This window comes from Vigna angularis, chromosome 1, assembly GCF_016808095.1.
Source record: "Vigna angularis cultivar LongXiaoDou No.4 chromosome 1, ASM1680809v1, whole genome shotgun sequence".
NCBI classification, from domain to species: domain Eukaryota; kingdom Viridiplantae; phylum Streptophyta; class Magnoliopsida; order Fabales; family Fabaceae; genus Vigna; species Vigna angularis.
This window is the reverse complement of record NC_068970.1, coordinates 59,784,591-59,810,575: the sequence shown is the minus strand read 5'-3', so window position 1 is coordinate 59,810,575 and position 25,985 is coordinate 59,784,591. Positions and strand designations below refer to the sequence as shown.

The following is a 25,985-nucleotide window of genomic DNA, read 5'->3' as shown; positions in this document are numbered from 1 at the left end:
CCATAAACTGAAGCCCCATGTAGGAGAGCACCCCAAAGTTTAGCACTTGGTTTAATTGTATTTCAAAAATGAACAGTGTTACTTCTGATAGTTTCCAGCTCAACTAAGAACACACATAGTGCTCTACCAAGGGTTGAAAGTCATACCATTAAGGCATCAAATTAAAGATATCCTAAGCTTCATTGACCAATCCAGAATGAGCACAAGCTGTCAATACACGAGTTAACGTCACTAGGTTGAATTCTTTTATCTAACATCTGAGTATACAGACCAAGTGCCAAACCAGCATCACCATAAGCAGCGTAAGCAGATATAATCGATGTTCGAATAACTAATTAAGCTCCTATTCGGTGAAAGATCAAAAACCCTTTAACATTAACATTAACAATTTTTCATATCAATTAAAATTGTTAATTTCATTTAATACTGATGTATTATATTAAATGGTGTAGCAAAATATTATTAAAAAATAGGAAAAAGGCACTTGAGACTGTGGATAGAAAGAAAAGGCACCAACGTGTGTGCATGAGAACCACCAATTCATACGAAAAGTGCGAACTGTAGCAGAAAACGACAAAAGCAATGACTAGTGGCTCTTATCCATGCATGAACTCCACTCAGCAATGGCTGACATGAACGACAACATCGACAACCACACCACCTCAGCTTCTCCACCACTCACTGTGCCCTCTCTGTCTCTCATGACATGATCACCACTTCCCCAACTTCTTCAACCACCAACCTCGGAGGAGCACAACCTCTTTCGCTGCGTTTCCTATGCAAACCACCGCTTCTATCTCTCACCCTCTGTTTCCCTTCTCACTCTGCTTACAAGGGCATTGCGGTTTCCTCAACTCCCTGCAAACCCAGAGTTCGGTGTGAGAAAGAAGTTGGGAATGGTAATCAGAATGGGGTAGAGGAAGAAAATGAAGAGGTCGAACGTGAAGTGCAGTGTGAGGTTCAAGTGGTTTCTTGGAGGGAAAGGAGAGTTAAGGCTGAAATTTCTGTCAATGCTGACATTGAATCCATTTGGAACGCTCTCACCGATTATGAGCATCTTGCTGATTTCATTCCAAACCTTGTGTGGAGGTAATTTATAAAACATGATAGATATTATACGAGAAAAATGACAATGAAAGACTTAACGAACCAAAGTAATGTAAGTGGTTAGATGTTTTTCCTCTAATCAATGTTGCCATTTCATCGCAATAATTGATGCTTTTTTTCTTTTCTTTAAAACTAAAACTGGAAGTGATTAGCGAAATGAAATGTATACTTTGGTTGGATAACTACTAATATTGGTAGTGCTTTTTTCAAGTAAGTTTTGTACGAGATTATGACTGATTGCATTGTTTGTTTGCTTGTTTGACAGTGGAAAAATACCTTGCCCATATCCTGGACGTATATGGTTAGAGCAAAGAGGATTTCAAAGGTCAATGTATTGGCACATAGAAGCTCGAGTTGTGTTGGATCTTCAAGAATTTATCAATTCTGTGAGCATCTCATCCGTAAACACTTGGAAATAACTTCTTATTCTTCTGTGATTCAGTTACTGCATTCACTATTGAAGTTGATACAAACCCACTAAACTCTTAACGTGAGAAAAAGTTAAGAGTTTGATAGTTAGGATTCAAAATGTTGAACAATACCATACTCAGATACCAATTATTAGATTAAAAGTTATAACTAATACTCACCACACAATTCTTCCCAATTAAACGTGTAGCAGCTTGACTCACTTGACCTCTGTCACATACAACTCATGTCATTTGCATCAACATCTACGTTAGATTTCATCTTATTAAATATAGTGGACACTGTTAAAGATATGCAAGGATACATGAAGTTTTAAAGTTTATAAGACTCAATACAGCCATGGTTTATTTAAACCTTAATAAGAATAGAAAAAAGACAATAACTTTCTTTAGTGTTTATTCTCTTGTATTAGATATGAATTCAATAAATAAATAAATTGTATAAGACAGCTAGAAGTATTTGAAGTGTTCATTTTATAGTCTAAGTCACTGTGCATCCTTGCCAGGCACCCAAAGCCAAATTGCCATACAGCCATTACTTGATTGATGGAAAACTTTCTCAAGAATTGTTCTCATACAAAGAAGGTACTCACTGCATATTTGATACATATTTTTTTTTAATGCTCCTCAGGCATGGGACCGAGAACTTCACTTTTCCATGGTTGATGGAGACTTTAAGAAGTTTGAGGGCAAATGGTCTGTAAAATCTGGAACAAGGTAGAACCTGTACCCTTGATAGCCATTGATTGCTGACAACCCTTGTATGATGTAGAGACTATATTTTGATTTTGCTGCTGAACTCATTGGACACCTTAAGGCTGTTTAAGAAGTTATATTCAATTGTGTTTTCTTGCAGATCTTCATCAACTAATGTATCTTATGAAGTTAATGTTATACCAAGATTCAATTTCCCAGCCATATTCTTGGAAAGGATTATCAGATCTGATCTTCCCGTGAACCTTCGCGCCTTGGCATATAGAGTCGAAAGGAATATTTCAGGAAATCAGAAACTTTCCCTGCCAGAAAATGACTTGGATAAAACTTCTACTGATATTTATGGGTCATCTACCCAAAAGACAAATAGTTCTTCGTGTGAAAAGAATAAGTTGTCTCCTGGAGAAAACAAAGAAGATTTAGTTCCCTCAATTTCTGGTTCCTTGCCCTTGTCTTCCAGTGAGATGAATATCAATAATTGGGGTGCATTTGGAAAAACTTGCAGTCTTGACAGGCCTTGTGTGGTGGATGAAATTCATCTCCGTAGATTTGATGGACTTTTGGTAACTCACCTGAACTAAAATTTCTGTGTGTTGGCCTTAGTTCTGAGAACGAGCTAAATTTGTGATCAAAGTTTTTCCATGTGTTCATGTTAAGGAAAATGGAGGTGTTCATCGCTGTGTTTTTGCAAGCATAACAGTTAAAGCTCCTGTTAGTGATGTATGGAATGCCATGTCTTCCTATGAGACTCTTCCTGAGTAAGTAGTGTGTACTGCAGAAGATTCTGCCAGATCCCATGTCTAATTTTCCTGACTTGAAATAAACTCATTCATTGCAGAATAGTTCCAAATTTAGCTATCAGTAAGATTTTATCACGAGATAACAATAAAGTCCGCATTCTCCAGGTATGGTGCAATTTGAATAACAGTTTATATCCTAGTTTGTTTGCTTGTCACTGTATTAGTACCAACTATTATTCCACCTTCAATAAAATGCACAAGTTCTCCTTATCAGTGACTATTACAATTATGAACTTGTGACACAAGTTATCCATAAATTGTGAGTTTGTGATTCCCTAATTTAATCAATATTCAGGAAGGGTGTAAGGGCCTGCTTTATATGGTGCTTCATGCTCGTGTTGTGCTGGACTTGTGTGAATATTTAGAACAAGAGATCAGTTTTGAACAGGTTGAAGGGGACTTTGACTCATTCCAGGGAAAGTGGACTTTTGAGCAACTTGGAAATCATCATACACTGCTGAAGTACTCTGTGGAGTCAAAAATGCGCAAAGACACGTTCCTTTCTGAAGCTATCATGGAAGAGGTGTTTGTGAATTATTTGATTCGATTTAGTTGATCTGTATCACTGTGCTAAAGTTTACGGTTCATTGTGTTTCACCTAAGATAACCTTTTTATAGAAAATGAAAGCTCAGTGATCTAAAATAGAAAGTTACTCAGTATGTTTAACCAATATAAGTGGAAGCAAGATACTTCATTTATCCATGTCCTGTTTTCCTTAGAGAGAGAAGTGTTACAAATTTGTAATCATTTGTATTCATATACAATGTATTTGAATAGGGAATTGTTACTCTCTTAACAATATTATTTCAGGTCATTTATGAAGATCTCCCATCAAACTTGTGTGCAATAAGAGATTATATTGAGAACAGGACAGCATCAAATATTTTGGAAAGTAAGCAAAATACAAATTCAAGGCAGCAAACTGCTCCATCTGGCTTTGCAGATGACGACAGCTATTGTTCAGCTGAAGAGTTGTCTGATTGCAATGCTCAAAGCTTATCACAACAAAGACGAAGAGTTCCAGGATTACAAAGGGACATTGAAGTCCTTAAATCTGAAATCCTGAAATTCATTGCAGAACATGGACAAGAAGGATTCATGCCAATGAGGAAGCAACTTCGTTTGCATGGAAGAGTTGACATTGAGAAGGCTATAAATCGCATGGGGGGGTTCAGAAAGATTGCAATTATGATGAACCTCTCTCTTGCTTACAAACACCGCAAACCAAAGGGTTACTGGGACAATCTTGAAAATTTGCATGATGAGGTGAGCTGCAAAAGTTCCTTTCTAGTTAACACTTAGGACCTTATTTCATAAATTTCTTTTACAAACACTTTTAAGAAAAGAAAATAATAAGGCAAAATGAAATGAGTCTCATCTATTTAAAATTAATACATGCACTTAGCTTTTATAGAAGCTCTCTTTATTTAATTTATTCATAAGTTGCGGTTCATGTAAGGACATTAAGAAGGATAAGGTTATGTACCTATATTAAAGATTATTTCGTGTAAAGAGCATGCATAAGTATAACATTGTTTACTTATTCAATCAGAATGTAACTCATTTGTTAATGCAGATAAGTAGATTTCAAAGGAGCTGGGGAATGGACCCTTCATTTATGCCCAGCAGAAAGTCATTTGAACGTGCAGGTAAGTCGAGATACTCTCCAAACCTTTGATTTTATTGCTTCCAACAACAAACCATAGTTTCACTCACTTTCAAGTCTAAGAAAGAAAGATGGTTGAAATTTGTTACATGACATGGCTGTAACTTATCTCACTTTCATTTTGAAATTAGTATATAATGGAATTTTCCCACAGGACGCTTTGATATTGCTCGTGCATTGGAAAAGTGGGGTGGACTTAATCAGGTTTCTCGCCTTCTGTCCCTTAAGGTGAGGAGACAGAGAAGCAAACAGGGCAACCTTGACAAGGACAAGAAAGTTGAGGATGATGTAGCATCACCTGATGTAGATATTGAGATCAAGACACCATCTAGACCCACTGTTTCTCAAGATCCACAAAAATGGCTTACAGAATTAACACAGCTGGACATAAATTGGGTTGACTAAAAGCTGTATATACATATATATTGGTTCAAATAGAATTTGTGCTTACATTAACACAAGATTCTTGGTTTCGTTTTTCTTTTCCTTCTGTCCAAATTGGCTTGAGGGAAGGTACTTATCAAAGGAAAAATTCCACACTGTGAGGCTACGGTTTTTACTGGCATATAATGAAATCTTTCTTATTCTGTTCCTTCATTGAAGTTTTTACAGACAAAGTCATATCTCAAGGGAAAGTTTGGAAGTGTATGTTTTCTGCAGTTCTTTTTATCTTACCATGTTCTTCAATTAAAAGTGATTATAGGGCAGACTAATCACTTCAAGGACATGAGAGAAAATAACGGGAAATGAAGATTACTGCATGAATTAACAAAAAGGTGAAGGTAAAGACTCATTGCTGTTGCATTTGGAGGTGTCCCTTTAGGTTGTTCCAAATTCAAAATTGTAAAATAACAAGGAGATTATACAATATACAAAAAGCTAGGCAGAGTCCACAAGATTTATATGATCAACCAAGCACATTCAACACATTCAAGAAAATAAAGAATCTTGACAAAATATCATCACACTAAGGTTAATAAAAAAGTAGAATACATTGATTCACATCACTACAAAACAACCCCGACCAACCCTAGACTTTAAAAGTAAACAAGAAACTGTATATGTCCCTTTTCCTTACAGAATTAGAACACCACAGTGGAAGATGCACTCTCGTACTTGGCCATATTCTCTAACCTTTGAGATGGTTCCTCGCAGAAGGAAGGTAACAAAGCGGTGAGTTTTATATCATAAATTCTGGAATCATCAGAGATGCCATCCCAGGATTGGGATTGGGAGGGCAAAGTGTAGGCATAGCCCAGGTGGCTGGCACAGTTGCGGCAAAGGAGCTTGGTTCTTTGTTGGCGCTTGGAGTTGAAAAAGGGAATCCAAAATGACCAGGGAAGTTGCTGGATCTGAGTGAACCTGCTCTCATCCACAGAGAAGAAGGAAATTATGCCTCTCTTTATGGACTTTGAGTCTATGAGACTAGTGTTGCGGTTGCTGGAGTTCAAGTTCAGCTCATAACCACACGAACCACAGCTACATACAAGACATGCAAAGGAAACACATCACACATGGTTGCATTTGAAAGCTCAAAATTTACACTAAATAACATTAACATCTAGGAATGATATACAGAGTGTTGGATTAGAGGACACACTGAATCACCTGTAGTTCACATCTCTGACAATGGAGGATACTTGAAGTTGTTTACATTCAAATGATCCTTTGAGCATGTCGCCGTAAGGAATCATTGTTTGTGTGATCTAGTTGTGTGTGTGTGTGTGAGAGAGAGAGAGAGAGAGTGAGTTTATAGCAATGGACAAGGAAGAGTTTCAGATACAGATGGCACGACATGGTCCCTTTACATTGTAACGGTCACAAGAGATGGCAACAAAATATAATCATTTCAATATATAGTTCTGTATCCTGTGACATTCTCATCTGTACTGATAAGATTACACATTATTAATATTATTATTTAGGAAAGGATAACAGTAATTCCTATTTACTTTCAAAGTAATACATTTTGAGCTGGTGGAATAAATAACGCATGAAGTCTGCAATTATCGTCTGGCAGAAAGGTTTGAATCACAAAATGGTTAAATCTGCTCTTAATCAATTTACTGTACTGTCTAACACGTTTATATGAAATAATTGTAAAAGCTATGATAAACGCTGGCTTTGCCTTCCCTAAGAACGTACATAATTATACAAATTAAATTTGAGAAACAATTCGTGAACTAACTAAAAAATCTTTAAATTAATTAGAGCATTAAAGAAATTCCCCGTTGAGCACAACAAGCAGTAACAAAAATTTCGCAACAAAATATCAGAAACTTGGTGATACTTTGGCAGGGAAAAATGAATTTAACCCCCCTTAGGCTTGGAGTATTCCACAAACCAGACCGAGCAAACATCATGGTAGAACCAGGAAGGTGTTAGCAGATATTTCATGATGATGAAACGGGAAGTTCGTTGCAAGTATTATCTGAATTCACAGGAAATCATTGCATAATCTCTGATGTTGTTCATATAGGTTGCATAGTATTAAAAACATCGATATTACACAAGTATTATACTTTGAATGAGAAACATTAATTAAAAATGTTTTAAATATTAATATGGGGTCAATTATTAAGGTGGTAAAATAAAATTAAACACTCACTTTATCAACTTTAGCATTAAAATAAATTATGCAAAATATTTAAATATGTTCTGTAATAATTCTATAAAAAATTAAGATAAATAACTCATTTGAAATGCTATTTATATTGATGCAAAAAAAGAACGTCTTTGACATCAATTATGCCAAGACATTACCTATACGTATATATTCCCAGAACGAAGGACGAGGAGTTGATGCTTGCAATTACATCAGAGACAAAAAATACAAGTGGCTATGTTAACTAATCACCTTGGTTTCACCACGGGGGACTAGCCCGAAAACAAAAAGACTCAAGATTACGAACCTCAAATCATTGGCCTATTTCAGTATCCAAGATTTAGATTCCCTTAATTGTAATGAGCCTTTAAAAGGCAATAAGTGCTCTTGAACTCGTACAGAGCGATTATTGCTTTTTTTGTCCCCCTAAACAAGCAATACATCTCAATGTTTGGAGTGCCTTAAGTAGACTAACATGCCAACGCTTGCTATAGCAAGTGCACTTGCAAATGTAATGGAGCTTACAGAAATAACACTGGTTTTCTGTATAGTAGCTGTACAAGGATTTGGACTTCTTGCTTTTATTAAACTGCCAAAATCCAAATGCAACTTCAAAGCCTGAAATACAAAGAGGCTTTATATTAGAAGCAAATTGATATGTCAATGAAAAAGCTAGAAGAAGCAGATATCTTCACCTTCACTCCTGCAGACCTAGCACAGCTGACAGCCGTAGCAAGATCACTATCAGTTACAAGAACAATCTTATCACCTTCATCGTCCTCGTACTATAAAAAGGAGGAAAAAGTCAGCATGATAATGAACACACATCATACTCTCACAAAAAGGCAGAAGAAATTTAGGAGCATGAAACACACCAAAATTGTAGGGCGTTCTCCATCATTAACATCAACTCTCTGCATGACTGTAGAAACTAGCTCATCTAGACGTTCAGTACCTAAAGAAAAAAGCAACACATTCATTGTAAATTCTCATAAGAATCAGAGAGGTAGGCAAGATGATAAAGATTACATGGCCGGGGTTCAGATAAAAGTGTGCACTATGTTTGCGTCTGGCATCAAAGACGGGAAAAAAAGGAACTCTTAAAAGCATCAATATTTTACCAAAGCAGTCAACTCACCACAGTTGAATCGATGCACGCGACCACTGAGATCCTCTAATTTGAAGGCAAATGAATTTGCATAACCAACAGATTGGCTTCCAGATTTTGCTGTATCTACCCCAGAAATTTCACTGCAATAGAACATCAAATAGGTCGTCAATTCATGGTTCAGAACAAACACAAACCTTTTGTGTAAACATCTACACAACCAGACTACCTATGAGTATCGGAATCTTCTGGTGGCTCTAGATTAAGAGCTGAGTCCCAAAACTTTTGCATAATTGTATTTTCCATATCATTAACAGCTCCAGAGCTACTCTCAACCTACAAACAAAGTACATTTTAGTAATCAGAAATTGGTATCTGTATAACAGTATCAACTGTTAATGCAAAAAAAAATACATGAATTTTACTACACAATATGATAGACTTTCAACAATACTAAAGGAGCACACCCCACCAGATAGATATAAAAAGTATTATGATTAGGAATTCTAACCAGAACAACAGAACTAAATCTAAACAAGATTACCTGGGTACAACATTATGTTACTTAAGGAGATAATAATCAAATATGATGAATGGGAATCTCCAAAACAGATGGAAAATATAAATACATAACCTACACACATACACACAAATGCATATGAATGAACACCTCACAGAAGAATAATCAATCAGAAACATGAATTTTACCATCGAAATTGCTGCATGTGTTATCTGCAAAACATCCATACAAGCAACAACATATCCATCTGCAGCAATAAGAATAAATAGTCAGCACAAGGTCAGAATTAATAGACTGCTACAAAGTTAGAAAAGTAAAGATCACCTTTGTCTATCACAGGAAGATGTAAGAATTTCCCATCATGCATCATATGCAGTGCATCCAATATTGTTGTATCTACCGATGCACAATCTGGATTTGGAGTCATTACCTAAGTGAGAAAGGGAAAGAAGAAAATCTACTCAGTTCTGAATATCTAGCAAAAGTCAGAACTAAACAAAAGAATATTCCTCTCAAAATAACCCTCCTTTTCCACTTATGTCAACAAATAATAGAATGAAATAGAAACCTTTTCCACTAGAGTCAACTGAGGAGAAATATTTTGAGCCACAACACGCATTAGTATGTCCTTTGAACTACATGAGATACACAGAGAACGTTTAGCATATTACAATGGTTAAGGTGCAAATTAGGAAGGATCCAATTAGTATTAGAGGATTGAGGCAGATAAGGTGGGAAGTAGGAGTGGTTGGAAAATCCACATAGGGCAACCGCATTACCTCCCGTCCATGTGGCAAGATTGAGAGAGAAATCAAGCAAGGGGATTCCTACTTGTTAGAAGGTTATGCACGAAAGTGAAAAAGAATAAAGGAGGGATATGGTGAGATGGGCAAGAATTGACTACGGTTTTGGGGCCTCAGCAAGAGGAGAGGGTTGCAGATCCTTGAGAAGTTCTAAAGTGTTTTTATCCTCCGTTTTTCCTATTTTCTGTAATAAAATGCCAGGATCCTACCAGATAACAATATATTTTATAGCCCTAAATTTAAAGTTCTTCTATATGAAAACAGGCAATTGTGTAAATTATTCCATAACGTCGACTTCAAAATGTGAATAAAGTCTTAGTAAAAGATCTTACGTGAGTATCCCCTGAATCTTGGTTCCTGACAGAGACACAATAACAGCTGAATTAACGCGCAATTCCTGCATCTTCTTTGCAGCTACATAGACGGGATCAGCAGGTGATGCTATAGCAACCCTAGAAACATAAAGCTACAGAACTTTGTAAAACAATTTTATCCATTTACGCTATCATCTAGCAGCAATATATAAAAAAACAAGAAAATATAATGTGAAAATTACTTTGTATTTTCATTCATTAGAGTTGACAGGGACGGTTTGAACATGCGCTCCCTCAATGTCTCTACCAAAGCACTAGCTGGTAAATATTGTAGCAATTAAAACAGAAAATTAGCATCATTACAAAATGAAGAAGAAATATTCAAATATGGCCAATTCAAACACTTACATAAGGATAAAGCTAGGACTACGAGAAGCTAACAACAGAGAACTCAAAAACACATGGTAATCACTCATCAGTTTGGTTCCCCATTCGTCTACTTAGCTTAATACCAACAATGAAACCCTTAAAAGTCAACCACTAAAGTATCACATCCAAATATAGTTACTAAGAACACATTTCACAGATCAGAAAAAATAAATAAAAAAGTCTTCTCACAGATAGACACCACATTTTGCCAACTCCTTCTAAAGTTAATTTTTTTATTATTAATATGACTATTTGATTATGATGTGAAAGAAATTGAGAAATAAAGGAGGATAAATAAATAAACAGAAGAATCAGAGAGCAAGAGGATAAGACAAACTATAGTGCGCATAACTATGAATAGAAACTAAAATTGCTAATAGCATATATAAGAAAAACACAATATCCAGTTAAAGAGTAGGTAAAATATAACATTTACAATATGATTATATATATATATATATATATATATATATATATATATATATATATATATATATATATATATATAGTGAGAAGAACCTTTTTATGAGTGAGAAATGAATAAATATTGACCATTAAATATTATAATGAAAGGTCAAGATTAAAACATACAAGTCATGTGAGTTTCTTAAAATGACATACTTCTTTATAAATATAAGGATAGATCGAGTTCCTCGAAAAGTAAATCTTGGTAGTGCCACTGTCCTCAACAACTCTTAGTACATATTACATTTTATAGATCCAATCATTAATGCTGACTACAAGATTACATAACTACAAATGCTTATTGATCTAAAATTTGATGTGCCTGAACATTGAGTTAATATCAAAATATTTAATGGTTTGATCAATAAAAATTAATATATACAAGGAGTTAAAATAAAATATCCTCCAAGAAAAGAAAAAAAAAGTTAACAGATAGCAACAACCATAGAGCACTTATTTCACTCATTTAGTAATTCACTTCATATCTTTTTCTACAAACTATCTAATCCCGTGTCTAATTTTAGTCACAACGATAAAAGTCTACAATATTTGTTCGCTCAAACAGTCGTTTCAGCTAATATGCCAAATAATAGATTTCATGTTAAAAGAACATAAAACTTCTGAACTCAAGGATGGCAGATGCAGTATAAACATATGCACGGAAGTGGATGTAAAGATAATTGTTAACCAACCAGATGCAGTGCTACCCCGGTGGCGCTCCACCCCTTCAACAGCAGCAGCAATGACACTGCTCTGCTCGGCAGCCTTCTCCATCCTGACTATTGCATCATAAAGACATCTGGCGATATCCAGTATGGCAATGACTTCACCATTTTCCACAACAGGGAGGTGCCTGAATTTACCTATCAGTTAAAATGAATAAATCATATCTCATTTAATGGATTACTTTAAAGACTGTCAAAATTAGTACAAAATTTAAACAGATAGATGATAGAAAGATATGACCAAGTCATCATCAGGTATCAACCAGATAAATAGCAACGGGGAAAGAAGTGCTCCATAGCAAAGAAGAAACTAATATGGCCCTGAATGCAAAAAGGAAAAAAAATGTACAAGTTTTGTTGCAAATCAGACACATTTGTTGGGTTTGGAGGAAGACAACGTAATGCAACATAAGAAGAGAAAGCCAATCTAAAGGGGATAAAGCTGAAAAAAAGAATTCAAGACAGTACATGTAATAAAAAAATTATGAAAGTCAAAATCTACAATGTGCATTAACAAAATCACTAAGTCCAAATGATTTAGAACCAAGAAAACTGAGGGAAGTATATAGAATCAGAAAATGGAAAACTAATTAGCTTTTGATCCATCTAATTGAAAAGTGTAAATAGCCAATACTGTAAGGAGACAAGATTATCACTAATCCCCATATTCTATGGATATCAGATATGCCACTATGAAGGTTGTTAGAATAGGTATTAAATATAGGTATTTGTTAGAATAGGTATTTGATATAGGTAGTTGTCAGAATAGGTATTTAATATAGTAGTTGTTAGAATAGGGTATTTAATGTAGGTAATTACCAGTTGTATTGGAAAGTATGATATGTTGTACCTATGAGCTGTTGGAATAGGTATTTAATATAGGTAGTTAGTAATTGTATAGAAAAATTGCTATATGTTGTACCTAAGAGTTGTTTACTTACTAGCTTTAGTTACCTACTTATTCTTCATGTAGTTTTCTTCTATAAATAACAAAGATCAGCTGAGAGATAATCAATATCTCAAGCTCTTTTTCTCATATTTTCAGTCTTATGTAAGGTAAAAGAAGAAAGGAACATTCCTAAGATCATAGGATTGAGCTCAAGTCATAAATGGTTCAACAACAATAATAATAGAAGATCTATCTCTCAAATATGTCTCTAAAAACAAAGGTCCAAGTGATGGGATGTCAAATTATTATAATATTTTTATTTCACTATATAAAGCTATTTTCCCAGGAAAAGAAACTTGAAATGAACTAGACATTTTTATAGGAAAGAGAAGACGTGGCTCCTACAAGAAGTGACAAAAAACATGATAAAACCCTCCATGTGATCCTCCAAAAATTACACCAGTCCCCAAATTAGTCCCTCGATGATTTAAAATGCCCATATTAGTCCTCCAAATATTTTGTCATCAAATTAGTCCTTCTTAATTTTTCAATATATTTATTAGTCCCTACAAAATCTAACATGTCACTATATTTTTCCTTATAATGGACTAAAGTAGTGATGAAAAGAATCTTTGGGGGACTAATTTGGTGATCAAACTTTGTAGGGACTAATGAAGTGATACACGGTGCACAGAACAGCAAACATGAACCCATAGAGAAGAGTATCTTTTCCAGGATATGTCCTGTATGGAGATAAAGGTGCTAAAGAAGTGCATCCCTTCTTGAACCATCTAAATCATTAGAGATGTTTGTGCATTCTCTTGAAATTATTAGTTAGCCTGTCAGTTACATTGTAACTGATCTGTCCATTGTGACTGACTGTAACTCACTGCTGAATTAACAGTCAGTAGCCTATAAATGTATACTTTCCACTATTCAGTTAGCAATGAATAAGTTAACCATTTTCAGCATTTGCCTCAATCCTTCTCTTCTCTTGTTTTCTCTTTCTGCTCACTTTCTAGCATGGAATCATGTGCTTCTAACTCTTAATCCAGCCATGGTTCCCCACATGGAACAATTCGTAATCCTGAAACATGTCCTTCTGCTACTTTCACACACCAGATCAGCCTCAAGCTTAATATACACAAGAAATGCTCCTAGCAACAACGAATTGAGGGAAATATACATGGTTACAAGCTTTATCGATTCCTTGTAAATCCTACAATTCCTTCCTACTATCTTACCAAACAAAAGTTGGATATTGATGTTGTCAACCTAGTGTATTCACGTTGGGAACTGCAAGATTCATTGCTCTTCACCTGGCTACTATTGACTCTATCTGAGAGTTGTTCACTGTGTTCATTCATGACAGGTACAAGATAAAATTCATAAATTCTCCCACTCACAAATGAATGCTAGATCCAACCAACTTCATTCTGCACTGAAATCTATCACCAAGGGAGATCTTGTACCATGGTGGAGTATAAGTATTTGGCTCACATCCAAGCCATTGCTGATGTGGTACAGTGCTTCTTTTTATTGATGACAGTGCCAGCCTGTGACCTCTTGAAGCCATTTTTTAAGGTCTACCAGAAGAGTATAGTGTTCTTGCTGCAATCATTCAATATCATGCAGAACCATGTGATATTCTTGAAGTTGAACCCATGTTTCTTTTGCATGAACTGAAACTAGAGAAACTCAAGAAAGACTATCTTGCACAGGTCATTCCCAAGCCCCAATATTAAGATCGGTGGGTACCCACAAGATCAAGCATAAGAAAACCATTCAATGATCCACTATTCTCTTGTGCTTCATGCAGAGACCACGATGGCTGTAATGGTTGCTCACACAGCCACAAAGGTCACTCCTGTGACCATTCCTCAATTCAATGTAAGATAAGTCCTGACACCAACGTCTGTTGTCACAGGAATGCAAATCTTCATCCACCTACTTGGTCATGGCCTAACCGATTGCCAGCACCCTCATGAAATGGTGGTAAGAATACACCACTGACATGGTCCGGAGTTGGGACCTTCTTAGTGGTCGACGGAGAACTGGTCTGGTTCATATTCATTACAGTGGCCCAGGTCATTTCTCTGCCTGTCTCCAGATTCTTCTCAAGTCAATCAGAACTTTACCTTTTACAGGCAGTAAACTCAGCCTACACTGCCAATTATGGCATCGGACAGTCATCTTCATAGTGGCTACTAGTTACCAGTGGTATCTGGATTCTGGTGCAACCCATCATGTAACAAACATACCAACCAACTTCATGACAGCACAGTTGGCTAACTAATAATACCAAGAGAATATAGTAATATCCCTAATATAAATTAAAGACAACTTCTAGTTGCAGTAAGGAAATCACTATATCTACTTATAATTTTCTGCGAACATTGTCACAAGTCACAAATCCTTTAATCACGCATCATTCTTGTTCAATAGCATAGTAATTGCAATATAAATTCAAAACAACTGATCTATTATTTGGTTAGCTCGTATCATGGTTGAATAAAGCAGTGCATCCTAGCTCCAACGTAACCAGACTTCTTCAGACATACCAAACAGCCGCAGAAAAAGTGTTCCACAAAATGTATTTAAAGTAACCGGGATCAGCAGAAAAACAATTGCCATTGTATCATCCATTTTCTTGAGGAATGAGCCCAAACAACCAAGTTTAGAAATGCCAAAAATTCAATAGTAACACTGGCATTAACAGTAGATGACACAAACCTTGGACCATCTTCTGAAGAGCTTCTAAGGCTAGCGAATCAGATGTCACAAATATCGGACTCCTAGTCATTACTTTTGAAACCATAGTCTGCTCAGGCCGTAAACCCTCAGCTATAACTCTTGTAGCAATGTCCTGAGCACAAGACAAAAACTTGTGAGACTTCGCAATCACACACTCCAACAAAAAAACAACAAAAAGCAGAAACAGAAACCTTGTCAGTCATGATTCCAGATAGCAAAGCATTGGAATCAGTCAGCAAAACAGCATCCACACGCCGAGCCGCCATTCTCCGGCACGCTTCAAAAACCGTGGTCCCTTCAGATATAGTGAGGGCTTTCAATAGCCGAAGCTTCTTAACTGTCCTTTCTCCCCCATCAAACCTACACAATTTAATCCAATTAGTACAAATACCCACAATTAAACCAAAACACTCATTCAATTCAACGACAACCCACCTACACGCCCCTTAAAAAGTTTTCATCTTTTTTTCAAGTCACCGCATCTTGTCAGGGGAAATCATACTTTAAACAGACAAACGTAGCTACAAAACCCAAATCTATCATCTCTAAAATAAATAAAACGGCTTAGCTGGATTGACACGGATCGGTTCAGCGTTGAAAAGAGAAAATCATAAACCAATTCGAATAGCAGATGACGAAATGATGAAATCAAAGAATATTGAAGAAAAGTAAAAGAAGTTACTCTTGTGGTGGCGGAGAAGAAGCTTTGCTGGGAGGCTCGCTAAAGTTTCCGTTTTCGATCTTCTTGGACAACGAGGGAGCGCGTTTATGAGGGCCACTGTTTCTTCTCATTATGTGGCCACTCATTTTCGGAGACAGAGGTTACGTTAGGGTTCTTCTTCTTCTCCTTCTCCTTCTCCCTCTGTCACCACCGCCCCTGTTTCCCTCTCCGTTTCTGCAACCTTTCTTCTCCTCTTCCTTCGCTGAAAAATGCTATTTTTCTTAGTAAAAAAACCAATAAATGTAAATAAGTGAATAAAAGGACATCATTTGGATTTTGTTTTTACTGTAAAAATAGAACAAATTTTAAGTTGGATTTGTGGTTTGGATGTGTCCACTTGTCTCTAGTTTTCATTTTTAAGGAAAAGAAGGTCTTTTCTTAGAAAACACTTTTTTAATTTTAATAATGTTTCTATTATATTCAATAAATTCACGTAGAAATCAAGATTAAAGACAGTTTTTTTTTCAGCTTTCTAAGCGTTTTTTTAAGAATAAATAAGATAAAAGATTAATAAAATTGTAATGTCCAAAATTAAATTCATCTGAAACTAGAAAAAAAAAAAAGAAAAAAAAGCTTAACCATGATGAATTTGAAAATAAAATATTGATTTGTTGAAAAGTCTGGTGAAGTTTATTTGTGTAACTACCTTCCATGTTTATGTTCCCTTGAGTAGGTGTACATTCAATTTTCTACCATAACTTGTGTCTCGTTACAAGTTTTCATAGATAAAACGTTAAAAATACCTGACATTTTTTTACTCGACAGTGGGAATTGAATGTGGAGAATAATTGTGTTTTTGCTTGTATTATTAAGTATGTGTTTTTGTCAAGTGATGATTATGTTACTTAGATGAAAGCTCTTTCTTTTCAGAGTATAGAAATAAATGTGTCTTCTGTGTAAAGTAACCACAATATTTTAGTTTATGTTTGACTTTGGTGTAGGATTGAGACTTTTTCTTAATATTTTTTTAAATACGATTTTATTATTTCAACGTATATTAATATTATTTGAGTCATTCAATAAATTCTGATGAAAATTCAAAGTGAGATAGTATGGTTCGTTTTAAAATTTTATTCATGATTTTGTTTTAAAATATATCTTGGAAGTAATAAGAGAAAAAAAATGTTTAAATTGCATTTGATCTCGTTTATTAAACTATATAAAATTATTAAGTGTGATAAAAACAGTAATAAAATTTTATTAGATTATGATTGTGTTAGATTATTTTCAATTGTTTTTCATTTATTATAATTTTTAAAATATACTAAATTTAATATATTAAAAAATTAATATATTTTATAAAGTATTAAAAATAATTATTTTGAAAACATATTAAATAGATAGCATTACAAACTTTTAGGAAAATACAAAATTTTAAAAATACTTTCCCAACACGACACAACAAAACCCATTTATATCCATATTAATAAATTATAATTGCATCAACGAAAAACACATTAAGACACAAAAAATACATTATTCCCTTTTGGTATGTAAGTGACATGGATTGTCGTGGAGCGTTTGATATAATGTGCTTACATGGTTGAGAAGAATATTTGAGTCTTTAAGTTTGCAAATTGTTATTTAATTTTGGACATTGTATATTTTTAATTTAATTTGCATATGGGTTTAGTTCGCTACGAACGAATATAAATAAATTATATAAAAATCATTTTAAATTTAAAATCAAAACATTGTAAATATTATAAATATCTTATTTATTTATTATTTATCAGGAGATGATTCTAAATTAACTAGTCCTTTGAATATGGTTATGCATTATGCGAATAATGGAGATTCACGTTATGCGTAGACACGACAGAGAATAAAAGTTTTTGTCAAATTTAAGGTAGAAAACGAGGAAAAGGATAAAAAGAAATTAGAGTGAGACAAACGGCAACAACCCATGCATGCATCTGCAAACATTGAGATCATGTTTTTGCATACACTGTACATTAGTTTTGGGTTTTACAAATCGAGATTCACTGGATCACACCATCACAATTTTCTTAATCTTTTCAATAAAATAATTCAAAACATGTCTTTTCATCGATTCACAAGTTTTCAATTTATAGAGATTTAAGGTTGAGTTTAGGTTTTAGTAAAACAATAAATTTAATTATAACATAATTAAAAACATCTATTATTATTTTAAGATTTTGGGTTGAATAGGATGTTAATTTTTATGTTGTATCTCAATAGTATTCTGTTTTTTTTTTCATTATCTTTCCTTAAAAGATTTGTTAAGTTTGATTTGTTTTAAATGAATGCAACATAATCTTTATATCAAAAGTTTTATTAATTAATGATTCAGACAAGCCTGTTTTGTTATGTGAACCATAATACAAATAAAAAATATTGATGTTAATTTAATAAAAACTGTTAGAAATCAATATGTATGATTTGGATTAAAAATAAATTATACTCATATCTCATTGATATTATTTCTTTTTCAGGTTTTTCTCTTTTAAAATATTTAGAAGGTGAAATTAGGATGAAAGGTTGAAAATTTTGATGGAATTAATGCATAATTTTTAGCAAAAGTAATAATCTCATATTTGCTACAAACTATCTCTCTGAAATAGGGATAGGCTCATTTTGAAATGAGTTTTTTTAGGAGAAATTAGATTTTATTCCAAAGAATAACAAAAGGCATGAATGAGGAGATGTTTCACTTCATAATGAGTTTCTCCAATTAAGTAAATTTGAAGTGCCCAATGAAAGCACATATTTCCTTTTGAAGTCTATAAAAGAATGTTACGTTCACTTTGGGTTTCACTCAAATTAATTAAAAAATGAAACATGATTGTGTTCAAATTGAAACTACTTTAAAAATATTTCATTTTTCATAGTGAAACCAAACATAAACCTTCAGTGACATTTTGAACTTTTCTAAACAAACATTGCTTTCGTGCAATTGAAATAAACCAATTTGGTGAGAAAAATATTGAAATAACAGTTCAAATTAAGCACTTTTGTAATCTATGGGAACTTTATTAGTTTTAGTTCAAAAGTAAAAGGTTTAACATTTTCACATTTTTATTATATTATAATTAATTATTGTGTACTGCAACCTTCATATATATGTATGTATGTATATCTTTAACTTAAGACACATTAGTTGTAAGTACAGCTAATTAGGTGAGTCATGCATGAGTTTGATAATCTTATTCTCAGTTTTAAAAGTATAAACTCACCTCCTTATTTTATATTTAAAGAATGTTAAATTTTTGTCTTATCTTTATGTATAGTGTTCTTTTATTTACTGCTTTAAATATTAATTGAATATTTTTTACAAAAAGATTTATAAAAAATAATATTATTAAATATTAAATATTAAATAATGCATTTTTTTAATGTCAAATATTTTAGAAAAACATATAAATATCAAATAAAAGAATTAAATAACAACTCGATAAATGCTAAATAATAATAAAAATTGATAAAGTAATTAAATGTTTGTCTTGTAAACAAAACGAAACTAAAAATTAAAAAGAAAAGTTAATATAATTTTTTAAAACTATTTAATAAATTAAATATGTTTTTGTAACTTAAAATAGAGATAACATAACAGAAAGAGCGTATGTTATTTTGGTCTTTTAACGTCGGATCCATATTTGACGTCTTTGTGAGTAACGTTAATCAAACATCGGATAGGGTATACCAGATGTCTATATAGACGTCGGATGTAGGATACAACAAACGTCAATAGGCCCTGTTCACTGTAACTCATTGGACGTCTGTTTGTGCACTGACAGACGTCAATAGACGTCGGACATGCCATTAACCGACGTCTACTAGATGCTTTTTTTTTTAAATTAATTTATTGTTGCAATAAAATCACACCTGAAAAATAGAAATTGTCCCAGAACAATATACTATAATATATCTATGTGCGTTTCATATAAATAAAGTTCTACTTAATGTAACAAATAATTCAATACAAAAACTATCAAAATATAAACTTAAACTAAACCTAAGTAATGTTCAACAACAAATATAAGTGTTCCTAGCTCCATCTTTGCAGAAGATAAGTTGTCCACTCCTGCCTTATCTTCCTAATTATGTCCTCTGGTATAGGAAATGTACTCTTGAAGCACTGCAAAATGAAGAAAGATTCATTATGGTTTCATATATGTTTAAAGATGAATTTGATTTGTAATGTATATTGAAGGTATGCATCATTACCTCATTCCAGTCATCTGTAATGGCAGCTCGAATGATGGTCTTAATCCAAGACATGACATAGAAGCCACATTCTCATGAATCTACCTGTTTGTTACACTAAAATGACAAACTAAATAGTCAAGAATTTAGATCATTCAATAACATAGAAAATGAATTAGAAGTATAAATGACTTACAACTTTTGGATACAAAATTTGAACTAGTTGACCTCGAGATTTACCAATAACTCTATTTAGATTGAAAACACAAAGTAAAATTAATATAACTATATTTATCATAAAAATTTAAGGTGAACATCAAATTCAAAGTCATTTTTGGAGAAACACTTACCCTTGAAGCATGGTTCTCAAGTCAGTTTTCATCTTCCTGTGTAGCGAACAAAACCATATAATTTTACATTGTTTGGGAATGATGACCATCAGCTGCCAGTGCGACCTATCAACAATCACAAATAGTTAGTTAACTAATTAAGTAAACTTTAATGAAATTTTACATATAACAACACTTACCCATCAATGTATGGCACAAGGTATATGTCTCTTTTTGACTCATCCATCCATGTTTGCAAATAATGTTGTTTGCTTTCGAGTGTGTTACCAGAAGGTTGAATGGTCTGAGGTTCAACAAATCCGTACATGGAAGACCGACCTTGGTCTATAATGATTGTGTCCATGTACCTAAAACAACAAAGTTAAGTTGTTAGAAACTAGGAATCTAAATAAAAGTAATATGGAAGACAAAATTAACTATCTTACATGCACCATAGTTGAATGATGAAAATATTCAACATCCTGTCTCCCCCAATGACCTCCAATACATCAGTCAATGTGATATATATTGGCACATGGGGGGGAGACCAAATACTCTCAAATCCCAGTATAGTTCTAATGGTGCTCTCTTCAACCTGGGTAATCTTGTCATTAGCTTTGATAGAGGATCATCCTTCGCTTCAGCCATCTCATCGTCTTCATCTATGACTGTATCATGAATCGGCTGCTTCTGAGGATTTGTGAACTGAAGATAAGAATGTCAAAGTTATCAATAAATATTTTTAAATTTATCATAGAAATACTAATAACAAAGACATTATACTTGTGGAGTAGCAATGTGTGACATGATCAATGCTCTAGGCTAGGCTATAAATGATCCTATGGCCTCCCCCACAAAATGAATTTCTGGAGTTGGTACAGGCACCTGAGCCTGGGGATCCCGAACCTCGTCAATCGTCACACGCACGTGGTGAGGTAATATGGGAACACCATGAATAGTCTGTCCTCCCTCAAGTACTCGTCCAACAGCTACAATGTGTGGGGGATTCCCATCAACCAACAGCTCATACTGACCGCTATACTGAGTAGGTTCTACAGCAGAGCATGATTCTCTAGTGCTGACACGAGGTGGTGTGGGAGCTTCAGTGGGCCCCATGGTGCCCTGCGTCATGGAATGCAGCTTCTCTTCAAGCGCTCTTTGTATTTCCTTTTGTTCTTGTAGTTGCTTCATTGATCTCATGCTTTGGTTGAGTCTTTCCTCCCACTGAAGATTCATCTGCCTTAGTGCCTCCTGACTCATTTATTGAGTGTTTTTCTATGTAGGGTCAAAGTAGTCACGAAGACCAATCTCCCCAGGAACTCCACGTACACGTCCTGGGTGCTCTGGCTTTCCAATGGTCGTTGTTAGAATGTCGTCCCTACCTTGGTCAGCAAATGTTCCCTGAGTCTACTGCTCAACCAACTCATCCCGCACATAAAAAAAACTAAGTTACTTAGAAGACATGCTATGATTAATACACAATTAAACAATGTTTAGAATTTGAACTTACAATTCTTTGTGATATCAAGGCAGATGAGGAAGATGTCATGTTCCCATCAGATTTAGTCCGAGCAGCCTTCCACAGCTCGTACCCAGCAGGTGTAGGTGCTAGGTTCGGGGACTCAAGCCCCAAGGCATCCACCTCGAGACTTTCTAATTTTCTTCCCCAGTTTTGCATAACCATTGCGGGGTCTGCACACAACCTCATCCTCAACACTTCCATTAAATGTTTTTTTCAATCTACGATAAGGGTGATTACGAGGAAGGAATTTCCGATGTCTTGTATATACCGTCTTCTAACCATGCTTCAATTGAAGGTAACTAATGTTTTCTTCACAAATGGGACATGCAAAATGACCTTTAACACTATAACCGCTCAAGTTTCCATACACTGGGAAATCATTTATAGTGCAAAACAACATTGCACGCAAACAGAAGTGTTCTTCAACATGTGAATCAAACACTTCCACCCCTTCTTCCCACAACAATTTCAAATCATCAATTAAAGGTTAAGTAAACATCAATGTCATTTCCAGGTTGTCTAGGACCCGATATCATCATGGACAACATCACATATTTTCTCTTCATGCACAACGAAGGAGAAAGATTGTATATCATCAACATAACTGGCCATGAACTGTGTTTGCTACTTAAGTTCCCATAAGGATTCATACCATCAGTTGCAAGTCCAAGTCTTAAGTTTCTTGGATCTGTACCAAATTCTGGGAATTTTTCATCAATCTCCTTCCATTGTGGTGAATCAACTGGGTGTCGAAGAAGATTATCGCACTTTCTTCCGACAACGTGCCATTTAAGGTTCTTTGCATCTTCTTTAACATATAACATACGTTTGAACCTAGGTATTATAGGCAAATACCACATCACCTTAGCAGGTGCACCATCATTACCTTCATCAGCAACGTTTCTATCATATTTCTTTTTAAAACGGGATAAACCACATGTTGGACAATACTTTAGCGAAGCAAACTCCTTTATGTACATAACACAATCATTAGGACAAGCATGTATCTTTTGATATTCAAGACCCATTGGACATAAAAAAAAATTTGCCTCGTAATTACGAATAGGTAGAGTATTATTTTCTGGAAGCATCTCCTTCAACAACTCTGTGAAACTTTTATCGGTCCATCCATTCCTTGCTTTTAAACTAAACAACTTCAAAGTTGCAGATAGACATGTAAAGTTCGAGCATCTTGGGAACAACGGTTGCTCTGAATCATTTATAAGAGAATCATACAAATTAGCTCTTCCAAAATTATCTTCACCGACATCACGTATCATGTCCTCTAAATGATCACTCATCTATTCTTCCACATAATTCGTTCCTCGTAATGTGGTAGGCTGGTCCAGTACTTCTCCATGCCAAGTCCAAACGGTATAAGTTCTCATTATGCCGAACATAAAAAGATGGTCACGCACATTGCCTAAGTCTTGCCGTATTTGATTAAGACAACGAATACAAGGACAAAAATATGTCCCGTTCACAGACTTAGCATTTTGTTCAACATATTGCAAGAACTCCGAAACACCCTTCTCATATTCTTCACTAATGCGACGTTCATTCATCCAACTTCGATCCATACTATGTTCGTAACATACTTCATCAGTTTCAGTTTTTTAACTCTCACAAGGTCATGCCCTACCCATTCAAAAAAATTATTTTTCATAAATTGCTAAGACACATGCAAAGAAGTCTACATCATAAATTTGATAAGATTTCGACAGCATTTCGCATTGGTCTCCGAAATACACGAAATGAGAGTAGTCAAGGATGACCACAATCAAATATGCATCCGAAGAACAACACAAATACTGAACCAAAATTTTATCAATCTTATCCATAAACTCCAACGTACATGTTATAGTAAATTAAGAAAAATAATTTTCCCAAACTGTCCAATCGGACAATTCAAAATTTAATACAAACGATTAAAAGATTAATCGTTTGTGTTAAATTTCAAACAGAAACTAAGTTTCACTCATTGATTTCATACTTATAATCTAACATGCCAATTATAATAACACAACTATCACATGCATATTCAAAAGCAAATAACACATGCATACCTAAAAGCCAAAAACATGCATATGCAAAAGCTAATAACATGCATACACAAAAGCCAATAACATGCATACAAAAAAAGTTTTCAACAAAGCAGCTAACCTTTTTAGCAAATTAAAAAGGCAATGGAGGGAAATGGAGTAATGCACGCCCAAAAACGTAGGCCAAAAAGAGTCAAAAACGCCGCCCAAGCACACGCCAGAAATTATACCAAAACGCAACGAAAACGAATTTTAATCAGTTCAAATGGAAGATATTTCATTAAAGAGTAATTTAATCAGAGTAAAAGTAAATTTAAACGGTCCAAAAGGGAGAAAACCTACATGGAAATGCAATGCCTCAAAGAGAAAACGTGAGGAAGACGATGAACAATGAGCGTAACTCCCCGCGGGTTCGCGTTTTCCTATATAAAAGGCTATAGATGTCGGGCGTTGGGGGGGTCCGACGTTTGTACTATTATAGATGTCAGGGACCTCACTAATATGACGTCTTTCTGATTTAAAAAATCATATTCGCGGGGCTTATAGGCGTCGATTTGGAGGGGTCCCGACGTCTAGGTGAACGTTTCACCTACCCTGTCAGACATCTAGACATCTATTAGGAGGGGTCCCGACGTCTATAATAGTATAGACGTCGGGGCCACTCCTAAGAGACGTCTATATGGCGGATAAAAGTAACTTCTCACCTACCCTGTCAGGCATCTAGACGTCTGTTAGGAGGGGCCCCGACGTCTATACTATTATAGACGTCGGGACCCCTCCTAACAGACGTCTATATGTCCACTTATTTACGAAAATGTCACCGGTCAATAATTTACGTTGGTTATTTGGTGGGTCAACGTCTACGGGGTGACGTTAAAGGCCAATTCTACATTAGTGATATGAGAGCTCGAGATGGGTATAGATACATTTATCCAATTTAAAAATATGATATTACTATATTCGTATTCAATCAATGCAATATAAAAAAAATCTAAAAAAATTTAACAAATAACCACACAAAAAATTACGTTGTAATAGTTTCACGAACCCTTATCGTGGGGACCATAGTTTATATTTATTATTTACATGTTTAGTGGCGTCCATTAGTTTGCATCCCTATTGTTGAAAAGAAACGTATGCAATTTTTTTTCATACAGGTAATATTTGATAACTTGAATGAATAATTAAATATTATATAAAATATAGAAAATAAATAAAATGAATATAGTCTTAAATTATAAATATTGCAGCTAAATGAAAGAAAAATAATTTTAAAAAATAGCAATTAGAAATAATAGAAGAATATTTAATTACGCCTAGATTTCAGTTAAGTGTCAAACTTTATTTGCACTATTTAATGCGAAACGTGGTAATATGTATATTAATAAATAACAACTATTGTTGTGAAAAGTGAGAAAACTTAATTAAACTATTAGCTTAAATTAAGGAGAACAATCTTCGAGAGTTTTACCAAAGTTTATACAAATATTGATGATTAAGAAGTATTATTGACAACTACGTGTTGAGTAACATATCAACAACATAATAATCATTTTAATTTAATACATCATTGATATAAAAAAATGTAGTTATTTTCAATAATATTTCCATTTATTGTTTAATAAATTGGACGGTGGAATATCGTATCAACGTAATAGAAGCATTGGAAGAAAGAAATAAGAAAATACATTTAAATAACAATATTCATGAAATTCCAACACATGATTCGACAATACATCCCCAAAGTCAAACAAGTTAGGCCTGCAGAGTCATTCGTAATTTGACTTTTTTAATATACAGAAATTTACAATATACTAATTTTTTAAAAAGCACAGACACATTACATAAGAATGAAATTATTTATAAATTGAAAAAG

At 34.3% G+C, this 25,985-nt stretch overlaps 3 protein-coding genes across 3 annotated transcripts; 1 reads left to right on the top strand and 2 right to left on the bottom strand.

The window, feature by feature from the left end:
- The first annotated feature begins 554 nt into the window (after positions 1 to 554).
- LOC108321882 (uncharacterized) lies at positions 555 to 5,313 on the top strand. The gene is made up of 10 exons (XM_017553781.2): positions 555 to 1,089; positions 1,373 to 1,493; positions 2,167 to 2,252; positions 2,392 to 2,812; positions 2,907 to 3,007; positions 3,088 to 3,154; positions 3,345 to 3,572; positions 3,861 to 4,316; positions 4,627 to 4,699; positions 4,871 to 5,313. Exons 1-10 carry the CDS (start codon positions 707 to 709, stop codon positions 5,119 to 5,121), a joined length of 2,187 nt encoding a protein of 728 aa, XP_017409270.1. The 5' UTR covers positions 555 to 706; the 3' UTR covers positions 5,122 to 5,313.
- Positions 5,314 to 5,620: 307 nt separating this feature from the next.
- LOC108321892 (uncharacterized protein At4g08330, chloroplastic) lies at positions 5,621 to 6,465 on the bottom strand. Its single transcript, XM_017553790.2, has 2 exons — positions 6,325 to 6,465; positions 5,621 to 6,195 (listed from the first exon to the last, which is right to left on the bottom strand). Exons 1-2 carry the CDS (start codon positions 6,408 to 6,410, stop codon positions 5,799 to 5,801), a joined length of 483 nt encoding a protein of 160 aa, XP_017409279.1. The 5' UTR covers positions 6,411 to 6,465; the 3' UTR covers positions 5,621 to 5,798.
- A 944-nt stretch (positions 6,466 to 7,409) lies between these two features.
- Positions 7,410 to 16,285, bottom strand: LOC108320020 (CBS domain-containing protein CBSCBSPB3). The gene is made up of 14 exons (XM_017551364.2): positions 16,011 to 16,285; positions 15,520 to 15,688; positions 15,308 to 15,440; positions 11,653 to 11,823; positions 10,309 to 10,384; positions 10,085 to 10,204; positions 9,518 to 9,584; positions 9,274 to 9,379; positions 9,138 to 9,196; positions 8,659 to 8,765; positions 8,460 to 8,572; positions 8,197 to 8,276; positions 8,017 to 8,106; positions 7,410 to 7,939 (listed from the first exon to the last, which is right to left on the bottom strand). The coding sequence occupies exons 1-14, from the start codon at positions 16,133 to 16,135 to the stop codon at positions 7,766 to 7,768; spliced, it is 1,590 nt and encodes a 529-aa protein (XP_017406853.1). The 5' UTR covers positions 16,136 to 16,285; the 3' UTR covers positions 7,410 to 7,765.
- Between the last annotated feature and the right edge of the window lie 9,700 nt (positions 16,286 to 25,985).